The sequence below is a fragment of the Haliotis rufescens genome, unplaced genomic scaffold, assembly GCF_023055435.1.
Source record: "Haliotis rufescens isolate VD_foot unplaced genomic scaffold, xgHalRufe1.0.p SCAF_55, whole genome shotgun sequence".
In the NCBI taxonomy this organism is placed as follows: Eukaryota; Metazoa; Mollusca; class Gastropoda; order Lepetellida; family Haliotidae; genus Haliotis; species Haliotis rufescens.
Window position 1 is genome coordinate 2,410,429 of NW_025964279.1, and position 23,739 is coordinate 2,434,167.

Below are 23,739 nucleotides of genomic sequence, written 5' to 3' on the forward strand. Positions count from 1 at the left end.
GAAACATCATCAGGGCGATCCGGGATTTGAACCCACAATCATAGGTTTCTGGCGTGCCCAAGGGACGCAACTCTGCACAGCGAATGGCGACGACTGGCCACCCGTGGCCCCCTCTCACAAATGAAAGAGGGAGATCAGATTCATTCCATGTTATGTCCTTATGCTGTTGGAATATCTCTCTACATGTTTGTTGTTTAACGCAGCACGCAGCAATATTCCAGCGGTCTGTAACTAATCGAGTCTGGACATCATGAGCATCGATCCACACAATTGTGATACAAAACTTTCTGAAGTCTGTAAACTGCAACATAGCTTCAAAGTCTGTTTGTTGAGGGTTGTTGGTTGGTTGGTTTGTTGTTTTACGCTGCACTCAGCAATTTTCCTGCTATATGACGGCGGTCTGTAAATCCAGACAATCCAGTGATTGATATCATGAGCAGTCACTTTGGCAAAACCCATGAGCACAGGGATGGTGCTGATAAAACTAGAAACATAATTGGGGCAAACTGGGATTCAAACCCACAATCATGTGGTTCTGGTAAACCCAAGGGATGCCACTCCACACTGGGCCACCAATTCCCCCCTGTCGAGAAAACTAACACCCTATTGTTCATGGTGATACAAATGTTTCTCAACAGCCATTGTGATCTATCTTACTCAAGAAATCCTCCTTTCATAATATTACCTCTTCACGAGGCAAGGGAGTAAACTAATTATGAAAGTCCAGTTTCCACCCTTAGGCTGGAATTTCAGAGTTATACTTTGGCTGTACTAACTAGTCCATGCATTGTCCAATCAAATTTGCGTTTCAAATCGACATCTGGTTTGTAAAGAACACAGCAACTGCCATGCTGATTTCAGTCAGATGCAGGTTTTGCAAAGCATGTGTACCATCAACTGGGTGTCGATATATATTTTTCTAATCTTTTCACGTCAACAAAATTCCATCCAAGTTTGGCAAAGGTGGAAACTTTTGTAGTCAGTAAACTCCTTTGCCTTGGTAAGATGTAATATCCTGTTTCTATTCTATTCTAATTCTGGTTATGCATCAAATCTGAAGTCACTATGAAGTGCATCCTTCAAATCAGAGCTTAGCTTTGGCCGTTTCTGGGAGAGGTCCTTTCCATTCTTCACCTAAAATGCAGACAAAGAAAACAATAGATTAGCAAATTCATGGAAAACCACCATTACACCACTGTCAATTGTATTCCAGCTCATTAAGATTACACCACAAGGTGTTATCTTGACGTTCTCAGAGGCTGAAATTCCCGATCCATAAATATAACTAATTTTATGAGTGAGTTCAGGTCACATCGGCAATATTTCATCCATATCTTGAACTAATTTTATGGCTTTACAGAAGAAACATGTATTCACTTAATACAAGACCAATAAAAAGAAAGAACAGGTTTTAATGCCTCGTTTTATATTATTGCATTAAATGCAATCTCAAAAGATCTTGGAACAACTAAACGATTTTTCCCAATTTGCCTGCCAGGGGCACTTGATTGATCCCTGCACTACCTTTATTGCACCAAAACGACAACAGTTTTCCAGGCTATCAAGATTGGACCACGCCTATATTACACCACCCATACTACCGCCTGAGTGAGTGAGTGAGTATGTTTTTACGCCGATTTTAGCAATATTCCAGCAATATTACGGCAAGGGACACCAGAAATGGGCTTCACACATTGAACCCATGTCGGGAATCGAACCCGGGTCTTCGGCGTGACGAGCGAACTCTTTAACCACTAGGCTACCCGACCGCCCCCTCTACCGCCTGTGAAGATCAGAGTTAGAATTGGTCTTCAGCAACCCATGCTTGTCTTAAGAGGCGCCAAGCAGGAACTTGTGTTCAGGCTCGCTGACTTGGTTGATACATGTCATCATATCCTAATTGTGAAGATTGATGCTCATGATGCCAATCACTGGATTGTCTGGTCCAGACTCAATTATTTAGTCTGACATCATATAGCTGGAATATTGCTGAGTGCGGTGTTAAACAACAAACGAACAAAACCTAAATTACACCACCATCAACAATATTCCTACTCATCAAGATTGGACCACCTTATCCTCATAGAAGTTGGATGTAATGACAATTGGTATTTGGGGACATATCCTGGCAACATCCCAACAAGAAGATAAGCACGAAAATAAGCAAGGTGACTGGGGACGTATCCTGGCCCGGATTATTAACAAGGAGACCAACAAGACCGGGGACATATCCTATCCTGGAGCCCCCACAGGGACACACCCAAGTGTTACTGGTGACCCTGCAGGTCTGGCGCCCCCCACATGGAGACAAGCACCTATCCTGGCCCCGCATCTCCACAGGGAGTCAAGCACCTATCCTGGCTTAGCATCTCCATAGGGAAACAGACCACCTCTGTGGTCTTGTGGTAGAGCATCCGCCAGGAGAGCAGAAAGTCCGGGGCTCGATCCCCGACCGCTTCATACCAAGAGACGTTAAAAGATGGTACTTGTTGTTACCCTGTCTGGTGCTCGGTATTAAGGGACTAAAACAAGGACTGGTCGGCTCGGAGTCAGTATACTGTGTCTGAGTGGGGTATTCATGTTAAACTGCGGCATGGTATCTCAGTGACCTAGCACTATAAATCGGCATCAGTCCGGACTAGTACAAGCAGCCACACACACACGTGCATGCACGTGGCTATATAAGTGCAATAATCTTGGACGCGACGTTAAACCCAATTTCACCTCACCTCACCAAAGGGAAACAAGCAAGTGGTCCTGGGAACCTATCCTGGCCTGAAGCCCCAACAGGGACACAAGCAAGGAGTACTGGGAACCTATCCTAGCCTGAAGCCCCAACAGGGACACAAGCAAGGAGTACTGGGGACCTATCCTGGCCTGAAGCCCCAACAGGGACACAAGCAAGGAGTACTGGGGACCTATCCTGTGCTGGAGCCCCAACAGGGACACAAGCAAGGAGTACTGGGGACCTATCCTGGCCTGAAGCCCCAACAGGGACACAAGCAAGGAGTACTGGGAACCTATCCTGGCCTGAAACCCCAACAGGGACACAAGCAAGGAGTACTGGGGACCTATCCTGGCCTGAAGCCCTAACAGGGACACAAGCAAGGAGTACTGGGGACATATCCTGTGCTGGAGCCCCAACAGGGACACAAGCAAGGAGTACTGGGGACCTATCCTGGCCTGAAGCCCCAACAGGGACACAAGCAAGGAGTACTGGGGACCTATCCTGGCCTGAAGCCCCAACAGGGACACAAGCAAGGAGTACTGGGGACCTATCCTGTGCTAGAGCCCCAACAGGGACACAAGCAAGGAGTACTGGGACCTATCCTGGCCTAAAGCCCCAACAGGGACACATGCAAGGAGTACTGGGAACCTATCCTGTGCTGGAGCCCCAACAGGGACACAAGCAAGGAGTACTGGGGACCTATCCTGTGCTGGAGCCCCAACAGGGACACAAGCAAGGAGTACTGGGTACCTATCCTGGCCTGAAAACCTAACAGGGACACAAGCAAGGGGTACTGGGGATCTATTCTGGCCTGAAGCCCAAACAGGGACACAAGCAAGGAGTACTGGGGACCTATCCTGGCCTCAAGCCCTAACAGGGACACAAGCAAGGAGTACTGGGGACCTATCCTGTGCTGGAGCCCCAACAGGGACACAAGCAAGGATTACTGGGGACATATCCTGTGCTGGAGCCCCAACAGGGACACAAGCAAGGAGTACTGGGGACCTATCCTGGCCTGAAGCCCCAACAGGGACACAAGCAAGGAGTACTGGGGACATATCCTGTACTGAAGCCCCAACAGGGACACAAGCAAGGAGTACTGGGGACCTATCCTGGCCTGAAGCCCCAACAGGGACACAAGCAAGGAGTACTGGGGACCTATCCTGGCCTCAAGCCCCAACAGGGACACAAGCAAGGAGTACTGGGGACATATCCTGTACTGAAGCCCCAACAGGGACACAAGCAAGGAGTACTGGGGACCTATCCTGGCCTGAAGCCCCAACAGGGACACAAGCAAGGAGTACTGGGGACCTATCCTGGCCTGAAGCCCCAAAAGGGGCAAAAGCAAGGAGTACTGGGGACCTATCCTGGCCTGAAGCCCCAACAGGGACACAAGCAAGGAGTACTGGGGACCTATCCTGGCCTCAAGCCCCAACAGGGACACAAGCAAGGAGTACTGGGGACCTATCCTGGCCTGAAGCCCCAACAGGGACACAAGCAAGGAGTACTGGGGACATATCCTGTGCTGGAGCCCCAACAGGGACACAAGCAAGGAGTACTGGGGACCTATCCTGGCCTGAAGCCCCAACAGGGACACAAGCAAGGAGTACTGGGGACCTATCCTGGCCTCAAGCCCCAACAGGGACACAAGCAAGGAGTACTGGGGACCTATCCTGGCCTGAAGCCCCAACAGGGACACAAGCAAGGAGTACTGGGGACCTATCCTGGCCTGAAGCCCCAACAGGGACACAAGCAAGGAGTACTGGGGACCTATCCTGGCCTGAAGCCCCAACAGGGACACAAGCAAGGAGTACTGGGGACCTATCCTGTGCTGGAGCCCCAACAGGGACACAAGCAAGGAGTACTGGGGACCTATCCTGTGCTGGAGCCCCAACAGGGACACAAGCAAGGAGTACTGGGGACCTATCCTGGCCTGAAGCCCCAACAGGGACACAAGCAAGGAGTACTGGGGACCTATCCTGGCCTGAAGCCCCAACAGGGACACAAGCAAGGAGTACTGGGGACCTATCCTGGCCTGAAGCCCCAAAAGGGGCAAAAGCAAGGAGTACTGGGGACCTATCCTGGCCTGAAGCCCCAACAGGGACACAAGCAAGGAGTACTGGGGACCTATCCTGGCCTGAAGCCCCAACAGGGACACAAGCAAGGAGTACTGGGGACCTATCCTGGCCTGAAGCCCCAACAGGGACACAAGCAAGGAGTACTGGGGACATATCCTGTGCTGGAGCCCCAACAGGGACACAAGCAAGGAGTACTGGGGACCTATCCTGGCCTGAAGCCCCAACAGGGACACAAGCAAGGAGTACTGGGGACCTATCCTGGCCTCAAGCCCCAACAGGGACACAAGCAAGGAGTACTGGGGACCTATCCTGGCCTGAAGCCCCAACAGGGACACAAGCAAGGAGTACTGGGGACCTATCCTGGCCTGAAGCCCCAACAGGGACACAAGCAAGGAGTACTGGGGACCTATCCTGGCCTGAAGCCCCAACAGGGACACAAGCAAGGAGTACTGGGGACCTATCCTGTGCTGGAGCCCCAACAGGGACACAAGCAAGGAGTACTGGGGACCTATCCTGTGCTGGAGCCCCAACAGGGACACAAGCAAGGAGTACTGGGGACCTATCCTGGCCTGAAGCCCCAACAGGGACACAAGCAAGGAGTACTGGGGACCTATCCTGTGCTGGAGCCCCAACAGGGACACAAGCAAGGAGTACTGGGGACCTATCCTGGCCTGAAGCCCCAACAGGGACACAAGCAAGGAGTACTGGGGACCTATCCTGGCCTGAAGCCCTAACAGGGACACAAGCAAGGAGTACTGGGGACCTATCCTGGCCTGAAGCCCCAACAGGGACACAAGCAAGGAGTACTGGGGACCTATCCTGTGCTGGAGCCCCAACAGGGACACAAGCAAGGAGTACTGGGGACCTATCCTGTGCTGGAGCCCCAACAGGGACACAAGCAAGGAGTACTGGGGACCTATCCTGTGCTGGAGCCCCAACAGGGACACAAGCAAGGAGTACTGGGGACCTTTCCTGGCCTGAAGCCCGAGGTGAGGTGAGATGAAATTGGGTTAAAATAGCAATGTGCGTGCACGTGTGTGTGTGGCTGCTTGTACTAGTCCGGACTGATGCCAGTTTATAGTGAAAGCTCACTGAAACACCATGCTGCAGTTTAACATGGATACCCCCCTCACAGTATACTGACATCGACCAGTCTTTGTTTTAGCCCCTTAATGCTGAGCATCAAACAGGGTAACAACAAGTACCATCTTTTAACGTCTTTAGGTATGACGCGGCCCCGGACGTTCCACTCTCTGGGAGGGCGCTCTACCACTAGACCACGGAAGCGGTCCCACAATCCCCAGAGGAAAACAAGGAAGCAGTTCTGAACTTTCCTGGCCTGGAGCCCTACTGGGAGATAAGGACGACCAAGAGTGAGTGAGTGAATGTTGTACGGTGCAAGCAGCAATATTCCAGCTATAACACAGCAGCTCCCTTTAAAAACGAAGTCTTGCCATGGCAAACAAGTGGTTGATAGCATGAGCAAGCAATACATGCCATTTCAGTATGATTGCGCAAGGTCAGCCAGATCACACAGTGTAACAAGTCAATAGTTTTAATCACCTCTAACAAGCAAGAGGCTTTTTGGTTTGTTGTTTAACGCCGCACTCAGCAATATTCCAGCTATATGACAGCGGTCTGTAAATAATCGAGTCTGGACCAGACAATCCAGTGATTGATATCATGAGCATCGATCCAAGCAATTGGGATCGATGACATGCATCAACCAAGTCAGCGAGCCTGACCACCCGATTCTGTTAGTTGCCTTTTACGACAAGCAGAGTCACATTTTAGGGCAAGCATGGGTTGCTGAAGACCTATTCTACCCCCGGAGTCTTCACGGGTCACAAGCAAGAGGCACTATTCAACCCTGGAATCACCATGGTGATGTCCCATAAATCACAACAACTTTCCTTACCTAACAATCTTGCAAGAATGTCGAAACGATCTGATCCAAAGATAAGTTCTGGTCCTGATTCCACATGAGCAACAATAATTGGTGCACCAAATGCCTGTAAAAGCAATGAAACAGACAATGATACCAATGTCTTCTTCAAAATCTGGAATTTTTTATTTACATATGAACCCATATGAACTGTTCAAAGAAGAATAGTTTTTTAAGGTCTACAGTTGGATCAGAATTATACGAAAACCAAAATGCCTAAAAATCTAACGTAACATGATTGATTCAAACGAATACAGTTATCAAATGTACATCTAGAGCCTCATAACTGATACCAGAAGGAATATCTGCTAATCTTTCATCAGAAAATAACTGCTGTAGTATGTTAGAGCAGAATGAGTGAGTGAGTTGGGGTTAACGCCGCTTTTAACAGTATTCCAGTTATATCGCGGCGTGTCAGCTTGATGTGGGAGGAAAGTGATGCAGGTCTCAGATGTTTACGACTTCGGTGAAACCCAAGAGCACGGGTATGGTGCTGACAAACCTAGAAACATAATCGGGGTGAACCGGGATTCGAACCCACAATCATAGGTTTCTGGTGTGCCCAAGAGACGCAACTCTGCACAGCGAATTGCGGCCCCTTAGACGACTGGGCCACCCGTGCCCCCTGTTAGAGCTGAAACTTACCATATGGTCCAGTGCTTCCTGTGTGGTCTCTTTCAGCTTATCTTTGACCTCTTGGTTCTTGATCCGACCCAATGCATCTTTGATTACTGCATCACTAAGACCAGCCTTCTTCCCTGCCTGAAATACCAGCATGGGTAACAATGGTAACCATTATATGTTATGAACTGTGTTGGCCTAAAAGCAATGCCAAAAACAACTGCATAAGTGAGAGGGTATGGTTTTACGCTGCTTTTAGCAATATTTCAGCAATATCACAGCGGGGGACACCAGAAATGGGCTTCACACATTGTACCCATGCAGGGAATTGTACCCGGTCCTTCGGTGTGACAAGCGAAGGCTTTAACCATAAGGCTACCCCACCGCCCCAACAACTGCATAAAACATACTTTATCAAACTTCAATTCCTTTTGGAGACAATTAATCCTCTTTCACTTGGAATCATAAAAATACAAATGTATTTCTGACTTGCAGTCTATTTTCTTTGTTTAATTCATATCACCACATTTCAACTAACAATTTACCAGTTATGTGACAAGAAAAGCTTGTACCAAATCACCTGGATTTGTACTTTTGCCACTAAACTAAGGTTGTCGGGACTGATATTCAAATATTTTCTGCATAAGTACCAAGGACTAAAACTTGCACCAAACCTTAACCATGTTAATGATTTGAACAAAATATGACGTCATCATAAGGAGAAACATACACACCAAAGTTCAGCTCTCAGGGGTCTGGATATTTCAGAGAAGGTTACAGAACTATATACACATGTTAAGAGAACTTAAAGCATGGTTAAAACAAGGCTAACATTACTTTTCTTTTTACAAAAAATGGAACATGTTTTGAATCCCCTCCCCACAACTAACCCCCACTCTTACAATAAATTACAAGTCCCTAAATATTGTTCAAAAGAAAAAATTTAATTTGTAAAAATTACTAAGATGCCATTTACTCTCACCACCCTATAAACCAGTGTGATAATTTTGGTGATCCCCAACTTTCGTTGTCATTTTTCATGACACCATCCCCCACTCCCCAAGATGTTGTATTAGACTGTGTAATGTAGATCAATAACGTCATGTGCAAATGTTGATTTTGTTTTATTACCTCCAAAAAACTATCTGGCTGTGTGATATCTTCATCCTGAAAGACAAAACAAAACAAAATGTGAATGATTCAACATAGTTTGAAAAAACAGAAACCAGAATACCTTCCATAGCTTCAACTTGAGTCACATTTGATGCTGAATATAGGCATGCAATCAAATAATGAGTGTGAGTGAGCTTTTAACAGTATTCCAGTTACATCACAGCGTGTCAGCTTAATGTGGGAGGAAAGCCCGAAGTGATGCAGGTCTCAGACGTTTACCACTTCGGTGAAACCCACGAGCACGGGTATGATGCTGACAAACCTAGAAACATAATCGGGGCGAACTGGGATTCGAACCTACAATCATAGGTTTCTGGCGTGCCCAAGGGACGCAACTCTGCACAGTGAATCGCGGCGCCTTAGACGACTGGGCCACCCGTGCCCCCTGGCTACATTTGAACCAAATACACAACCAGACAGCATGTGATTGCAGGCATCAAAGCGTGAGAGAAAACTGTAGGCGTTATTGACAGGAGAGATTGTGATGGTGACATCATGAAGCAATAATAGCAAAACAGGTGCAGGGTATTTATTCGTAGAGAATGAAGATAAAACACCCTGGATGATAGAGGATGTTTTCTGTTCATGCACTTTGTTTAAAGGACAAATGACATTCCCTAGTTGGCCCACTTGCACAAAGTCTTAGCGCTAAGATGATCGTAACTCCCATACTTTAACATAGGCTTACAAAAGTTGTAGCGCTAAGATCGCTTTGTGCAAGTGGACCAGGTGTCTTTGCCCAATTCTCAAGGGTGAAAAAGACTTCAGAGTTAGATACCACTGGTAATATCCAACTAATACACAACTCATTTCAGACCAGTGAAAAAACAACTAGTCCCCCTTGATTCCTACTTACATCGGATTAACAGACTAGTGAAAATTACAACACTCTGATAAAATTAAAAGCTGTGGGTGGACTCATTATCTCTTCAGAGTGAATAACTGTTGAATGTCACAATCGTTATATGGAAGTGGCGACTGTTCTAAGCTTGCCTATAGTCAGTTGCAGCAAATGACTGACGCACTTGTAAAATGCTGGGTTCTGTTTTGGCCAGATTGTAAGAAAAAGTGTTATTTAGAGTTACTTCCCTTGGTTGTTGACAAACACAGGACAGATTTATCGTTCGAGAACTTTTGTGAAGTGACAGCTTCTAAAACCTTGCTGTTTCTATAAAAGGGTGAGTGAGTGAGTGAGTGAGTGAGTGAGTGAGTGAGTGAGTGAGTGAGTGAGTGAGTGAGTGAGTGAGTGAGTGAGTGAGTGAGTGAGTGAGTGAGTGGGTGGGTGGGTTGGTGAGTGAGTAAGTGAGTGAGGGTTTATGCCGCTTTTAACAATATTCCAGCAATATCACGGCAGGAGACACAAGAAATGGGCTTCGCACATTGTTCCCATGTTGGGAATTGAACCTGGGTCTTGGGTGTGACCAGCAAATGCTTTAACCACTAGGCTACCCTACCGCCCCCACAATCCATTAATTCACAAGGGCAGATAATGCAGCATTTCAATAGAGTTATTCTCAAATTGTATAGCTAAAAGATTGTTAAACCAAAAGCCCATCCTTTAGATGATTACTGATGGGAATGTCTATTAAAAAGGCAATACATATCGCAACATATTGTGACTTCCAATACGCATCCCTACTATTCATCATCAAGAAGGGAAAAAACAATGTATCATAAATTCATAATTTGTGTATCTGGGAAATTGTGAATTCATGAGGCATATCCCTCAATGAAACCTGCAACATTCAACATTAATTTAAGAACATTTGTCAGTGAGTAAAAGCAGTTTATGGCCGCAACAATAAAGCAATATCACGACAAAGAAGATGAGCGACACGCAATTGTCCAAAGACTATCAGCTGACCCTGCTCCATATTCTCATCCAGAGTTCGCGGGACAGAGCTTCTGTCTTGTCGGGCTGTTGCATGTCAACGGCTGTCACAAAGCGCATCGCCTGGAGAGATCCCTTCACCAGCACTGCCTCCACAAAATTCTGAAACAGTACAAAGAACAATGCCAAGTTTGTTTTTTTGTTGTTGTTTTGTTTTTGTTTTTTTGTTGATGTTTTGTTTGTTTGTTGTTGTTGTTGTTGGTGGGTTGTTGTTTTTTTGGGGGGGTCAAAACAGCCACAGAAGAAAGTGGACACAACCCACAGTCAAAAGGGCCACAAAAAAGTCATAATGGCCACAACAAAAAAGTCAAAGCGGCCACACAGACAAATAAAGTCTTCAGTATCACAAAAAAACAATAAAAGGATTCCTTATTATGGAACAAAGTCTACGCATGTTTTCACAACAGATTGGTACACTGATAAGTGGTTTGGTTTGTTGTTGTTTAATGCTGCACCCAGCAATATTTCAGCTATATGACGGCAGTCTGTAAATAATCGAGTCTGGGCCAGACAATCCAGTGATTGATATCATGAACATCGATCCACGAAATTGGGATATGATGACATGCATCAACCAGGTCAGCGAGCCTGACCACCCGATCCGTTAGTCGCCTCTTACGACAAGCATGGGTTGCTGAAGACCTATTCTAACCCGGATCTTCAAGGTCTCTTGGTGAATGTGGAAGAGTCCTTCCCCATATATGACTAGGGCAGTGAAATATTGGTGAAAATTATTAATCTTAATCAAAGTAGGTTTATCATTATCGTATCAATGTTATCAGATGCGGTTATTCTTGGATGTTTATGTGTTGATTGGCTCACCCATATAAAATATTTTCTTTTTTCAGTTCGGTTTTGGATTTGTATTGTACAATGTCAGCCTGTATCTTTATAAAGAACATCAAGTTGAACATGTCACATAACTTGTACAGCTGTGTTCTTAAATATCCACAAAATGTAAACCCAAGCAAGTTTGCGTCTATAAATTATACTGAGCTCCAGATAAGCTTTTGGTGTTGTGGGTATTTTACCCATGCATTTTAAAATCATTGGGTATCAGTAATTCTATCTGGGTATTCAAATTTCTGTTACCCACTAGTATTTACACATGAGGGTATTTAAGTTAAATATTTAAAAACACTATTCATCTAGTCCCTGCAAACTGGTGTCGTGTGGGTTCGAGAGCTTTATAGGACTCAAAAATACCACGATACAACATGAACAAAGACACCACAACTTCAATTTAATAAACAACATTTTGACTCCAAAATATTTTGGATGCTCACATACTTTTCACACCCACACAAAGATTCATTACCTGATAAAACAATAATCTGATAATACCCTATCTAAATATAATTCACTTATTCAAGAATATTTTGGCATTCAATCAAGTTACCTACAGCAGGCTGATTGAGAGGAATGTTCATGAATTCCCGCAACCTCTTCAAATCCTTGCTCATGTAAGCTGCTTTGTTGGGTACAGAGGCGGGGGGCTTGTTTCCTGAAAAAAGACTTTCCGTTAACACTATGTGACTGCCATCATACGAGACCCATGAAGATCCGGGGTAGAATAGGTCTCCAGGAACCCATGGTTGCCGTAAAAAGGCGACTATGCTTGTCGTAAAAGGCGACTAACGGGATCGGGTGGTCAGGCTCGCTGACTTGGTTGATGCATGTCATCGATCCCAATTGCGTGGATCGATGTTCATGATGTAAATCACTGGATTGTCTGGTCCAGACTTGATTATTTACAGACCGCCGTCTTATAGCTGGAATATTGCTGGGTGCGGCATAAAACAACAAACCAAAAACCAAACCAAAGCCATTATACGAAAGCCTATTGGGATCAAACTGTTGCTATTTTTTTTTTTTTAAACCTCATAATTACCCAAGTTGTAATTATGAGCTCTTTAACCCTCTTGGTGCCATATATGGTCCTGAGAAAATGCCCTTTTTAAACTGTGAATTTATGAGTGCACAAAGTCAAAATTATAACCATCATCACCCCAATCATCTTGCAACTCATACTTTATACAATGCTACTGATTGCGAAATATGGAGAGATTAGTAAAGTGGATACCGCACTTCTCGGCCTTTCTCTGCCATGTTTGAACACCAAGCGAATGACGACAAATTTTGATTATGCACCCATGTCACATAAATATTTTCAGACAAAATCCTTGTTTATAAGAAATAATATGACCAGAGTGGTCAGAAAGACATGTTTCTCACAACTGTATACTTATTCACGAAAATAGATTTCTGTTTACTCCTTTACGTTTCAACAATTTTAATTGAATCTACATGTACTTACTCTTGGGTGGTATTACGTTAGTATAATCTTGTTAATTATTAAGAAATAATAATGATGCCCGAAATTGAGTGATGTCAATTTGAGCATTGTTAGGGCTGCACAGCGATCTTTCACATTTTGTCCTTTGAAAATGTATGATCTCAATTACCCCGAAATTGTTTTTATCACTAATATAAGAGCACGGTCACTGAAACATACATGGACGTAATCAGGATTTTTTCAAGATATAGATTCCAAACTGTCATTCGAATTGTAACATAATCTTTGAAACAGTCTGCGCATGAATTAATCATGATCACTTCCGTCAATTTTGTTTTGATGTCAAAAACACTCACAATTTCATCATGATTGTTTATTGGTAAAAATAACACACGGAAAATTCTCAGTGAATGTGTACTTCAACATACATGTCATATGTCTATCACTGTTAGGACATGTACTTGCCAATGATATGAATTATTGGACATTTAGATTTCAAACAAGGGCGCTTACTTGACTTTGCTTGCCATATTCGGGTGCTTCCATATTACGATTAATGTAGAAAAGTAGGAAACTTATAATACCAGCACTTTTATCGATGGCTAGGCAGTGCATAGATCTTTTGGATTTGGTGACTTTAGATACTGATGGAAAGACAATCAACTCGAGTTGCATGTTATACAATTTGGTTACACTGTGTGAAGAAATGTAACATAACACTTTTGAGTGAGTATGGTTTTACGCCGCTTTTAGCAATATTCCAGCAATATCATGGCGGGGGACACCAGAAATGGGCTTCACACATTGAAACCCATGTCGGGAATCGAACCCGGGTCTTCGGCGTGACGAGCGAACGCTTTAACCACAAGGCTACCCGACCGCCCCGTAACACTTTTGATACAATGTATACGTTTTTGAAACAGCAACGTCATCACAGTGCGGTACTGAGCGGTATGCAGGCTGACTGACGTCCAGGCACCATGAGGGTTAAAGTTTGTTTTTGTTTTTTTAACGGGAACGGTCTGGTCATTTATTATGGGAGTGTAGGAGGGGGCCATGCTTATGAAAAAATGTTAAAAAATTAAATGTTAAATAATTGGGCAGTGGTGGGGAAATGTTACAGAAAAGGGGAGGGGGTATGACCAGTTCCTTCCATGACACTTGACAGTGCACAAATATTTATCATAATTATCCTGCAGCGATAATTAGTTTAGTAAGAATATACAAAACTATATCAAAAATAGTTTGATCAGAGATAAGAGATTTGTGGCATGCTGTTATTTGTACAATAATCATATGTCAATGACATCATGTAACCTGTTGTCTAGAATCTTTTCAGTGCCTGTCAACAGCTGGTCAAAATGATCTTGTGTACTTTTTCAAGAGTTTTCCATTGACCGTAACTTTTCAAGAATTCATCGTTCTAAGCATAGAGTAACGGAAAGTAACCATCATATATAGATTAATCATACCTTTGTTCTTGAACAAGCAGATCACAATCCCTTGACAGCTTGTTATTTATCCATAGTCTTGTGAATTTGTGGTCAGAACTAAGTGACATGTTTCGATGACGCCCACCATTTTAACTTTGAGACCGCCAGTTTGGGTCGCTATGAAGTTACTAATTTATGCTCAAAATTAGTATTTAGCACTATAAAGTTGATTTAATCAACCGTATTATGTACGGAGGACACCATAACCGCTTTTGGTGCTATGGTTTCCTTGATCTATCTGCTGAATTTATATCCTGCCCGTACCATTTTGGAGGAGGGAAATCAGAGAACTCGCCAAAGACGTTTATGTTAACTGAACGACCACATGCCGAAGACGAGAATTTAAAATCAACAAACTCAAGTCTGCTTTGTGCTTACATGTATGTGACAGCTTCGAACGAAAGGCAAGGCCACCATCAGAATAGGAACAGACAACCGTGATCTACTCACAGCGTTTTACACTAGAGATCAATAGGGGACGCCGAGCGCCAGACAGAGCAACAACAAGTACCATCTTTTAACGTCTTTTGGTATGACACGGCCGGGGATCGAACCCCGGACCTTCCGCTCTCCGGGCGGACGCTCTACCACTAGACCACGGAGGCGGTCATAGGCAGTTTGGCAGGGTAAATAGGTTTTAACAGGGAGTCTATATACATTTAATATATTCCCTCAGTTTGCACTGTAATTAATGCCAGAGAATGGCCTGTTAACTTTGTGGACGAGGTGCGGGGATCTGCAGGCTGACAATATACGTAAAGTAACACAATACGTGGCAGTCTGACAGTGAGGGTTAAAGATAGTACGCTTTCTGTGAGTCGAGACTTGACCCTCGGACGGTGGCTAGGCTGTCAACTAAATATTTCTGAAAGATGGTCAGCTACTCGGAACGTATATTAACAGAGCTGCCAAAGAAATGTTATCAATAATTATATACATATATATAATTATCTCAAAATAAATATCCATACTGATAATCCCAATAGATATGTGTACCCAACTCACACACATGAATCCTAAAGAGGGGCAGGTCAACCGAAATAGCAAAGGCAGAAGGCGACCTCTTAAACACCTAAAACAACTGGGTCATTCTGACTTGGGCAGTCTAAGGGTTAGTTTCAATCCAAAGGCGGTGGTAATGCTGGGTTTTACAAAATAACTATCAATAACTATTTTTTGCACCTATATTTAGCATTTTAATTGTCTTGACAATTTAAAATAACTAACAATAACAAATTGTAACTTGGCATCTCAGAGAGTGAGTGAGTGAGTGAGTTGGGTTTAACGCCGCTTTTAACAGTATTCCAGTTATATCGCGGTGTGTCAGCTTAATGTGGGAGAAAAGCCCGAAGTGATGCAGGTCTTAGACGTTTACCACTTCGGTGAAACCCACGAGCACGGGTATGGTGCTGACAAACCTTGAAACATAATTGGGGCGAACCGGGATTCGAACCCACAATCATAGGTTTCTGGCGTGCCCAAGGGACGCAACTCTGCACAGCGAATCGCGGCGCCTTAGACGACTGGGCCACCCGTGCCCCAGGCATCTCGGAGAACAAAGAGACAAAAATAACATATTCACAACCTGAGCCTTGCATTACTCCTCCAAGAAAGAATGGTCGTAACTGCAGATTTATGTTCCATGATCCACTAGCTCTGTATCGACACAGCACCTGCAAATGAAACAGTGCATGGCCCTGTTACCTCACATTTAGTCTGTGCATGTTATTATAGTTATTGCAGATCCAAAAAAATAACTGGAACTATTCAAATCCCAAATGGGTATGTGAGTACTACCGTATTCATCATAATAAGCGCTCTGATTAACGCCATTTGCTAATATATTGGCACGTTAACAATCCCAATTGGCACCCCTTCTGATCAATGTACACAAGACTTATTTATTTGTGTTATATGCATCCTTAATTATGAGAAATTAAATTCTGGACAAATATATCATATATAAACAGTTCAGCATAAACCAACGAAATTTACGATCTTTCAACTCTGTTGTTTTTCACCAAAATAATATTCTGATAAGAGACCCCTATTTCTAATTTTGAGGGCGCCCTGGGCGCTTATTATGTCGAATACGGTAATTAGGGCTAGAATAAGTCCAAATCATCGACCCGACACTGTAGGTCTGTAGAGCTGGGTACAAAATGTCCAATTGGGAAATTTTTACTGGAGCCCTGGCAAAAACTATTAAGACACACCTACATAACAATCTCATCATGCATACACTGAAGTTGACTGAAGCTTTATTTTTACTCATACAAATACAAGTTATAAGGAATGTGTGCACAGTCGGAAAGAAACGCGAACATAGGTGACTTGTTGTGCAATCATGGAGTTTTAATGTTATTTTCTTTAAACATTATAACATATGTGACAAACCTGGGGCTGGGACGAGTACAAATTTTCAACACGGGTATTTGACCCTGAAACAATGCTTACATTTAGAAAGAAAGGCAAACATAAGCGACTTTTATTGTTATTGTATGTAAACTATATATCACATGACTAACCATATGCATGTGTCCAGGTAGTCCAGTGGGTATGCAGGTCCTACTCCAGACCCAGCCAGCCTGCCTGAGTGCCCAAGTTACACATCCCAGCCCAAGTACTAATTGTTGGAAGATGCATCGTACATTTGTCAGTGTTTACAGAGACAAAACTTTTCAATTTACCATACTTAAATATATCTTGGAAAAGATTTCTGCCCATAACCCCTTCTTCAATTTTAACCCTAAAATTTAAATATTTGTAACTTTTGCTTGTCCCACATCATATGATAAATGATTTTTAATACTTCAAGCCAGGGGTTATATATTAATATTTTTTTTAAAAAGGGTTACTTGCTTAAGTTTTGCCAATATCTTTTTTGATATTTGTTCGTTTCACAACCAGACCTGTTTATGTTCTACAGTGATTTTACATGTGCTTCTTACTGAGGCAAGTGATCAAAGTGTAAAGTTCATTCTTTCTGTCACTTGCTCGTGAACTGGTCAGAGGCTTCCTTGGTGTACTCAGTGTCATTTCTATGTACGGTATCCCCCCAAACAAACCAAATTCTATATATTAATCTGACATATTTGTACCTCAAATGCAAACCATGAATATGGAGAAACAACATCATAAAACAACTCGACTCTCTTCTTTGCCGACATTTTACGTGAATGTCTCTCGCAAAGCTCCTCACAGCGTTTAGTAGCTGAAACCAAGCTCCTCACAGCGATAGTACGTTCGCGGAGCTCTCTATACTATAGAGACAAGGTGAAGGTCACTTCAGTGAGGACCTTCGAGTAACTTTGAACCTAACGTCATTCCATCAGTTTCGTGCTGATGTTCGGGGCAAGTATACCACTCGGTCAAGTATATACAACCGTATTCATCAGAGCATTCATTGCGGGTCGCATCTTAGCAGGTGAATGAGTATGGTTTTACGCCGCTTTTAGCAATATTCCAGCAATATCACGGCGGGGGACAGCAGAAAATTAGCCAGTAATTGATAAGCTAAAACTTATGAACCACGAAGAACCCCAACCCACCGATGGCTACGGCACTGCATGGCTAATCATGATTCTCTATATTTTCAGAAAAGTCCATGATAAACATTTCTTGAAAAGTCAAGCAACTTTATGTAAACATGGAATGTCTCAAGTTGCAGACACCATGGAAGGGCCTCTTGATAAAATCTTGTATCAGAAAGCAATGGCTTATTATCCAAAGGTGCTTCCATCACGCATCACCAGTGCCACACAAGAAACAGTGTCATCTCAGTAATCATGGTAACAGGACAATAGCTACAAACCTTTCCCAGAAAGGCAGATATGTATGGCAGGCGTCACCAGGACAAGAAGTAGGACCTTGTATACTTCGCCAAGAAAATAACAGAAGGCATATCTGCAGAAAGTATTTTAGTACAACTTCTAAAAAATTGGAAGTAACATTAGACACTGTATTCTCAGAAAATAACAAGAAACGAGTACAAGATCATCTCTTGGGGTTTAGGCCCTCCAGTGTGTCAAGGTCACAGACGGGTCACTCCGCAGTGCTTGTGCCTCTGTGTACAGTCAATGGAGAACCTTCCTTCCTGTTTACCCTCAGGTCAAACTCTCTACGCACTCACAGAGGTCAAGTCAGGTAGGTAGTGAAAACATAAATGTCCCAAGCATGTATTTGTTTTTGTTTCCATGAACATAAAGTCCAGTTAGGCTACCTACGTCCACCAACTGACTATCTGTTATTGATTGGCTGATAACAGAGTGCATTATTGCACTGATCGTTGTAACTGTCATTTTGTGCCGTCTACAGTTTTTGTATGTTAATGATTAATTACCCCGGTAACCAGTCTGTAAAGTTATGTTTGTTGACTTACTTAGTTATGAGAATTGACTGTAGGTATAACATAAAAAATGTTGAGCACACTTTGAGTAAATCCGCGGATTTCCTCAGTGTAGACAGCTGTTTCCAGGTTTTAATGCTCCATAAAAGTATTGAAGTCAGTTCTTAAATATACAGACAAAGAAGTAGAGGTTGAAGTGAAGTATGTCCCATCAATCAGAATTCATAAAATGTAGAGTCACTGGACTATCTAAGGCAGTTAGATAAAGAAAGTTTGCATCATGCTCTAGATGATGAAGAAGAATGTTTTTGGCAGTGCTTCAGATACAGTATGTTGATGTGTTTTAGTTTTCCAGGTGGCAAGATGGATGACACTGACAGGGACGTCGTCCATACTGCGCTGCGGGAAACATGGGAGGAACTTGGCATTACCATGGAAACTGTAGATGTATGGGGAGCCATGATGGATCTTCCAAGCAGGGTAGCTACTGAGGATTACATGGCTTGTGTTTAGTCTGCAGCTTGACGAGAACCATCTTTGACTTTAGCCACGAGTCAAGTCAAGTACACTTTCTTTTGCTCCGATAATATCAGATAGTCCGTATACTAAGACTAACGTTTACAGAAATAATGCAGATACAGGTTTGTAACTCAAAACTTTAGTTATTCAGATATCAGAAAAGTTTGGATTTAGTAAACACAATGTGACCTTATTTTTAAAACAATTATCATGATTATGTCAATACTCACTACTGAGTTATCATTGTTAAATCTGTTGTTAGTATCATTCTAAAATGAATAGACAGTTGCCATAGCTATATCAGTAGTGTGTACAGTGGGGTAGGCCAATGGTTAATGTGCTTGCTTGTCATACCAAAGACTTGGGTTCAATTTCCCACACAGGTACAATGTATAAAGCCCATTTCTGGTGTCCTCCGCCATGATATTGCTGGAATATTTCTAAAACGGCGAAAATCATTACAGTTATCGCAATAATAGTGAGTTATCATTGTATCGGTAGTGTGTGATAGTTATATAAATAATAGTGAGTTATCATTTTCAAATCAAGAGTGAGTTATGGTCAGTTTAGTACTGAGTTATAGCTGTACATAGTGAGTTGTAATATTGGAGATAGGTCTTCAGCAACCCATGCTTGCCGTAAAAGGCAATTGTGCGACTAACAGGATCGGGTGGTCAGGCTCCCTGACTTGGTTGATACATTTCAGCGATCCCAATTGCGTGGATCGATGCTCATGATGTCAATCACTGGATTGTCTGGTCCAGACTCGATTATTTTACAGACCGCCGTCATATAACTGGAATATTGCTGAGTGCGGCGTAAAACAACAAACCAAAAAGCCTCTTGCTTGTTAGAGGTGATTAAAACTGTGCAGCGTTAAACAACAAACAAACAAAAAATGTAATATTGGTAGCCAGTTATTGTTGCGCACATGTTTCCATGGTACAAAATGAATTGCAGGTGTCTGCAGCAGGAATGTGACTCATGTATGTGATCAACATTTAGGCAGAAATGAGGGGGACCACAGTGTCTCTTGTTCACTTTGTTTACCAGTTGCTTGGATTGAATGTAGTCATTTCTGGAGACATACAAAGTGGTTGTGCCCAGTTGCCTCCCTTATTTGTACCAGGATCCACCAATCATGGTACGAATCCCAGATTAGCCCTGAATACATTCCTTGATCACTCCATGTATTTCCTTTGGTGATGTAACAAGTTTCTGTTTATCATTCATTCAACTGTCAGAATACAAATAAATTCTAAGTACATCGTTATTACCTCTCTTCAGGAGAACAGAGTGACGCCAGTGATCGGTCATTGTGGTGAGGTGGACGTCGAGGGGCTCACTCTCAGTGAGGATGAGGTGAGTGTCACACTTGTGATGGTACATGCAGCTGCAGGTGCAACAGATGCAATATTTGATATTTAGATGCAAAGGATTTAATTTCTGCAACTGTTGAAACAACAAACAACAGAAGTATTTCTTATAAGGATAAAACTGAAAAAGTCATCTTGCTATCACCTGCACACTAATGTACATCAATACTTGAAAACTGGTCGTTCAACCATTGCATGTGCAAACCATCAATGACACACAGTTCCATTTTGCAAATTTAACTTTAAAATCTATAAAATGGGCAGGAGACAAATCATTATTGTTACTTAACAGTTCAGGTAAGAATAATTTCTATATGAGCTTCCAATATGATGAAGGAGCATGTATGCTTCGTTTCCCTCAAGTACACAGGGAAACTCCTGTTAGAAGAATGTCACCATGGGAATTCTGGGATAAAGTACGGTGAGGTGAGGTGAGGTGAGGTGAAATTGTTTAACGTCGCGTCCAAGATTATTGCACTTATATAGCGACGTGCATGTGCGTGTGTTTGTGTTGCTGCTTGTACTAGTCCGGACTGATGCCGATTTATAGTGCTAGCCCACTGAGATACCATGCCGCAGTTTAACATGAATACCCCACTCAGACACAGTATACTGACTCCGAGCCGACCAGTCCTTGTTTTAGCCCCTTAATGCCGAGCGCCAGACAGGGTAACAACAAGTACCATCTTTTAACGTCTTTTGGTATGATGCGGCTGGGGATCGAACCCCGGACCTTCCGCTCTCCGGGCGGACGCTCTACCACTAGACCACGGAGGCGGTCTAAAGTACCGGTACCGTGTCATACACAGCAATAACATGGATGAAGCTGTCAGGCTCGGTCACTTGTAATCCTACCCCATTGCTCATTTTATCATGCTCTTGTGTTTTACTGGTCCTGAGTGTAGTCTTGAACAACAAACTGTCATTAATCATGTTAATATCTTTGTGTAATTTAGGGAAATTACTCCACGACGATGATTTGTGTATGTGGACCCCTGTAGGTTTTGATTGTTTGTTTGTTGTTTATCGCTGCAATCAGCAATATTCCGGCTATGTTACAGCAGTCTGTCAATAATCGAGTTTGGATCAGACAGTCAAATGATTGATGTCATGAGCATCGATCTACGCAATTGGGATACAATGACATGCATCAACCAAGTCAGCGAGCTTGACCACCCGACCCCGTTAGTCACCTCTTACAACAAGCATAATCGTCTTTTACAGCAAGCATGGGTTGCTGAAGACCTATTCTATTCCAGGCAAGAATAGGTCCCCAGCAGCCTATGCTGTTTGTAATGAAGACTTTATAGATTGGATGCACAGGCTCATTTACTTGGTGGGGCACGGGTGGCCCAGTCGTCTAAGGCGCCGCGATTCGCTGTGCAGAGTTGCGTCCCTTTGGCACGCCAGAAACCTATGATTGTGGGTTCGAATCCCGGTTCACCCCGATTATGTTTCTAGGTTTGTCAGCACCATACTCATGCTCGTGGGTTTCACCGAAGTGGTAAACCTCTAAGACCTGCATCACTTCGGGCTTTCCTCCCACATTAAGCCGACACGCCGCGATATAACTGGAATACTGTTAAAAGCGGCGTTAAACCAAACTCACTCACTCACTCACTTACTTGGTTGTTTGTGTGTCATCATACATCAGCAACATGAGACTGCTCATAATATCAATCACTAGATTATCTGGTCCAGACATTTTTCATTTACAGGCCACCATCATACAGCTGGAATATTGCTGAGTGTGGCATTAAACAAGAAAAATGTTAATAAAAAAAACGTGGAAACTTGGAATGGAACAGTCCTTGTTAAAGAGGTTACACTGTAGATATTCTTTCACATCTTCATTTCAGGTGGAGTTGGTGTTCACACGCACAGTGAAATCACTGTGTGATCCCAAAAACAACGGCCAGACCCAGTTTCGAACCAGTCCCGGCTACACCCTGCCCGTGTTTCTTGGTGGAGAACACAGAATCTGGGGACTGACATCGATGGTGCTCTTCCAGGCTCTGACCATCATCGCCCCAGGACTGTACCGTCACAAGCTCAGACATCGGTCTTGATGAATTTTCTGTTTAGGCTATTTATATTTTAACCTGTTTTGTTTTTTTATCAATATATGCTATACTATTTATTGATACAGACTATATTAATTGATTAATCAATTATCATTCAACATGCCCCTATATTCCTAAAAACATCACTGTGCAGAGTTGCGTCCCTTGGGCATGCCAGAAACCTATGATTGTGGGTTCGAATCCCTGTTCGCCATGATTATGTTTCTGGGTTTATCAGCACCATATCCGTGCTCGTGGGTTTCACTGAAGAGGTAAACGTCTGAGACCTGCATCACTTTGGGCTTTCCTACCACATTAAGCTGACTCGCCGTGATATAACTGGAATACTGCTCAAAGTTAAACCCAACTTACTCACTCCTAAATACAAGTTCTCTGATAAGTTCATAAAGTCCAGGAGGCAGGATTTAAAAAATCAAATCTTGAATTGGGTAAACGATGACATGCATCAAACAAGTCAGCAAGCCTCTTATGACAAGACCTAAAGACGTTAAAAGATGGTACTTGTTGTTACCCTGTCTGGCGCTCGGCATTAAGGGGCTAAAACAAGGACTGTCGGCTCCTAGTCAGTATACTGTGTCTGAGTGGGGTATTCATGTTAAACTGCGGCATGGTATCTCAGTGAGCTAGCACTATAAATCGGCATCAGTCCGGACTAGTACAAGCAGCCACACACACACACACACGTACATGCACGTCGCTACATAAGTGCAATAATCTTGGACGCGACGTTAAAAAAACCCATTTCACCTCACCTTATGACAAGCCTCTTAAGACAAGCATAGTCGCCTCTTGCGGCAAGCATGGGGTTGCTGAAGATTTATTCTACCCCGGATCTTCACAGGTCCAATCTCAGGAAGAGACATGCTTGGATTTCCACTGAATTAATACACTTACAACTGCTGTTGTTTTTCCTTGTATTTTATTACCATTGCATGTTTATGCATGACATAAAGCGGTTTCAGGTGAAAACAATTTTGGAATACTGTTGCGAATGATACTGTATTATGGTGAATGACATATATATTATATATTTATGAATCATATTTATATCTAATATAGATAATTATAGGTATTGTTAAATGTGATGAAGGCTTGTTACATGCTGTATGCTTTTATCCTGGGGATGTAATGAATAAACAATGGTAAACACAAATAAACATGTTTGTGTTGTTGGGCTTCTGTACCAA

General features: G+C 43.2%; 2 protein-coding genes across 6 annotated transcripts; one reads left to right on the forward strand and one right to left on the reverse strand.

The window, feature by feature from the left end:
• Positions 1 to 414: 414 nt before the first annotated feature.
• Positions 415 to 17,459, reverse strand: LOC124144917 (glutathione S-transferase kappa 1-like). 2 transcript variants are annotated; one of them, XM_048385179.1, is made up of 9 exons: positions 17,327 to 17,421; positions 16,754 to 16,851; positions 15,811 to 15,898; positions 11,840 to 11,940; positions 10,410 to 10,538; positions 8,504 to 8,539; positions 7,397 to 7,513; positions 6,725 to 6,818; positions 415 to 1,134 (listed from the first exon to the last, which is right to left on the reverse strand). In XM_048385179.1, the coding sequence occupies exons 2-9, from the start codon at positions 16,760 to 16,762 to the stop codon at positions 1,085 to 1,087; spliced, it is 624 nt and encodes a 207-aa protein (XP_048241136.1). In that variant the 5' UTR covers positions 16,763 to 16,851; positions 17,327 to 17,421; the 3' UTR covers positions 415 to 1,084. The 2 variants fall into 2 exon arrangements, with proteins under 2 accessions (XP_048241136.1, XP_046370494.2); XM_046514538.2 differs by lacking the exon at positions 16,754 to 16,851 and having other exon boundaries at positions 17,327 to 17,459.
• LOC124144918 (mitochondrial coenzyme A diphosphatase NUDT8-like) lies at positions 17,448 to 22,762 on the forward strand. Of its 4 annotated transcripts, none has more exons than XM_048385177.1 (5): positions 17,448 to 17,579; positions 17,825 to 18,371; positions 18,921 to 19,053; positions 20,380 to 20,454; positions 22,328 to 22,759. In XM_048385177.1, exons 2-5 carry the CDS (start codon positions 17,875 to 17,877, stop codon positions 22,535 to 22,537), a joined length of 915 nt encoding a protein of 304 aa, XP_048241134.1. In that variant the 5' UTR covers positions 17,448 to 17,579; positions 17,825 to 17,874; the 3' UTR covers positions 22,538 to 22,759. The 4 variants fall into 4 exon arrangements, with proteins under 4 accessions (XP_048241134.1, XP_048241135.1, XP_048241133.1 ...); XM_048385178.1 differs by having other exon boundaries at positions 17,500 to 17,652; XM_048385176.1 differs by having other exon boundaries at positions 17,500 to 18,371.
• Positions 22,763 to 23,739: the final 977 nt, after the last annotated feature.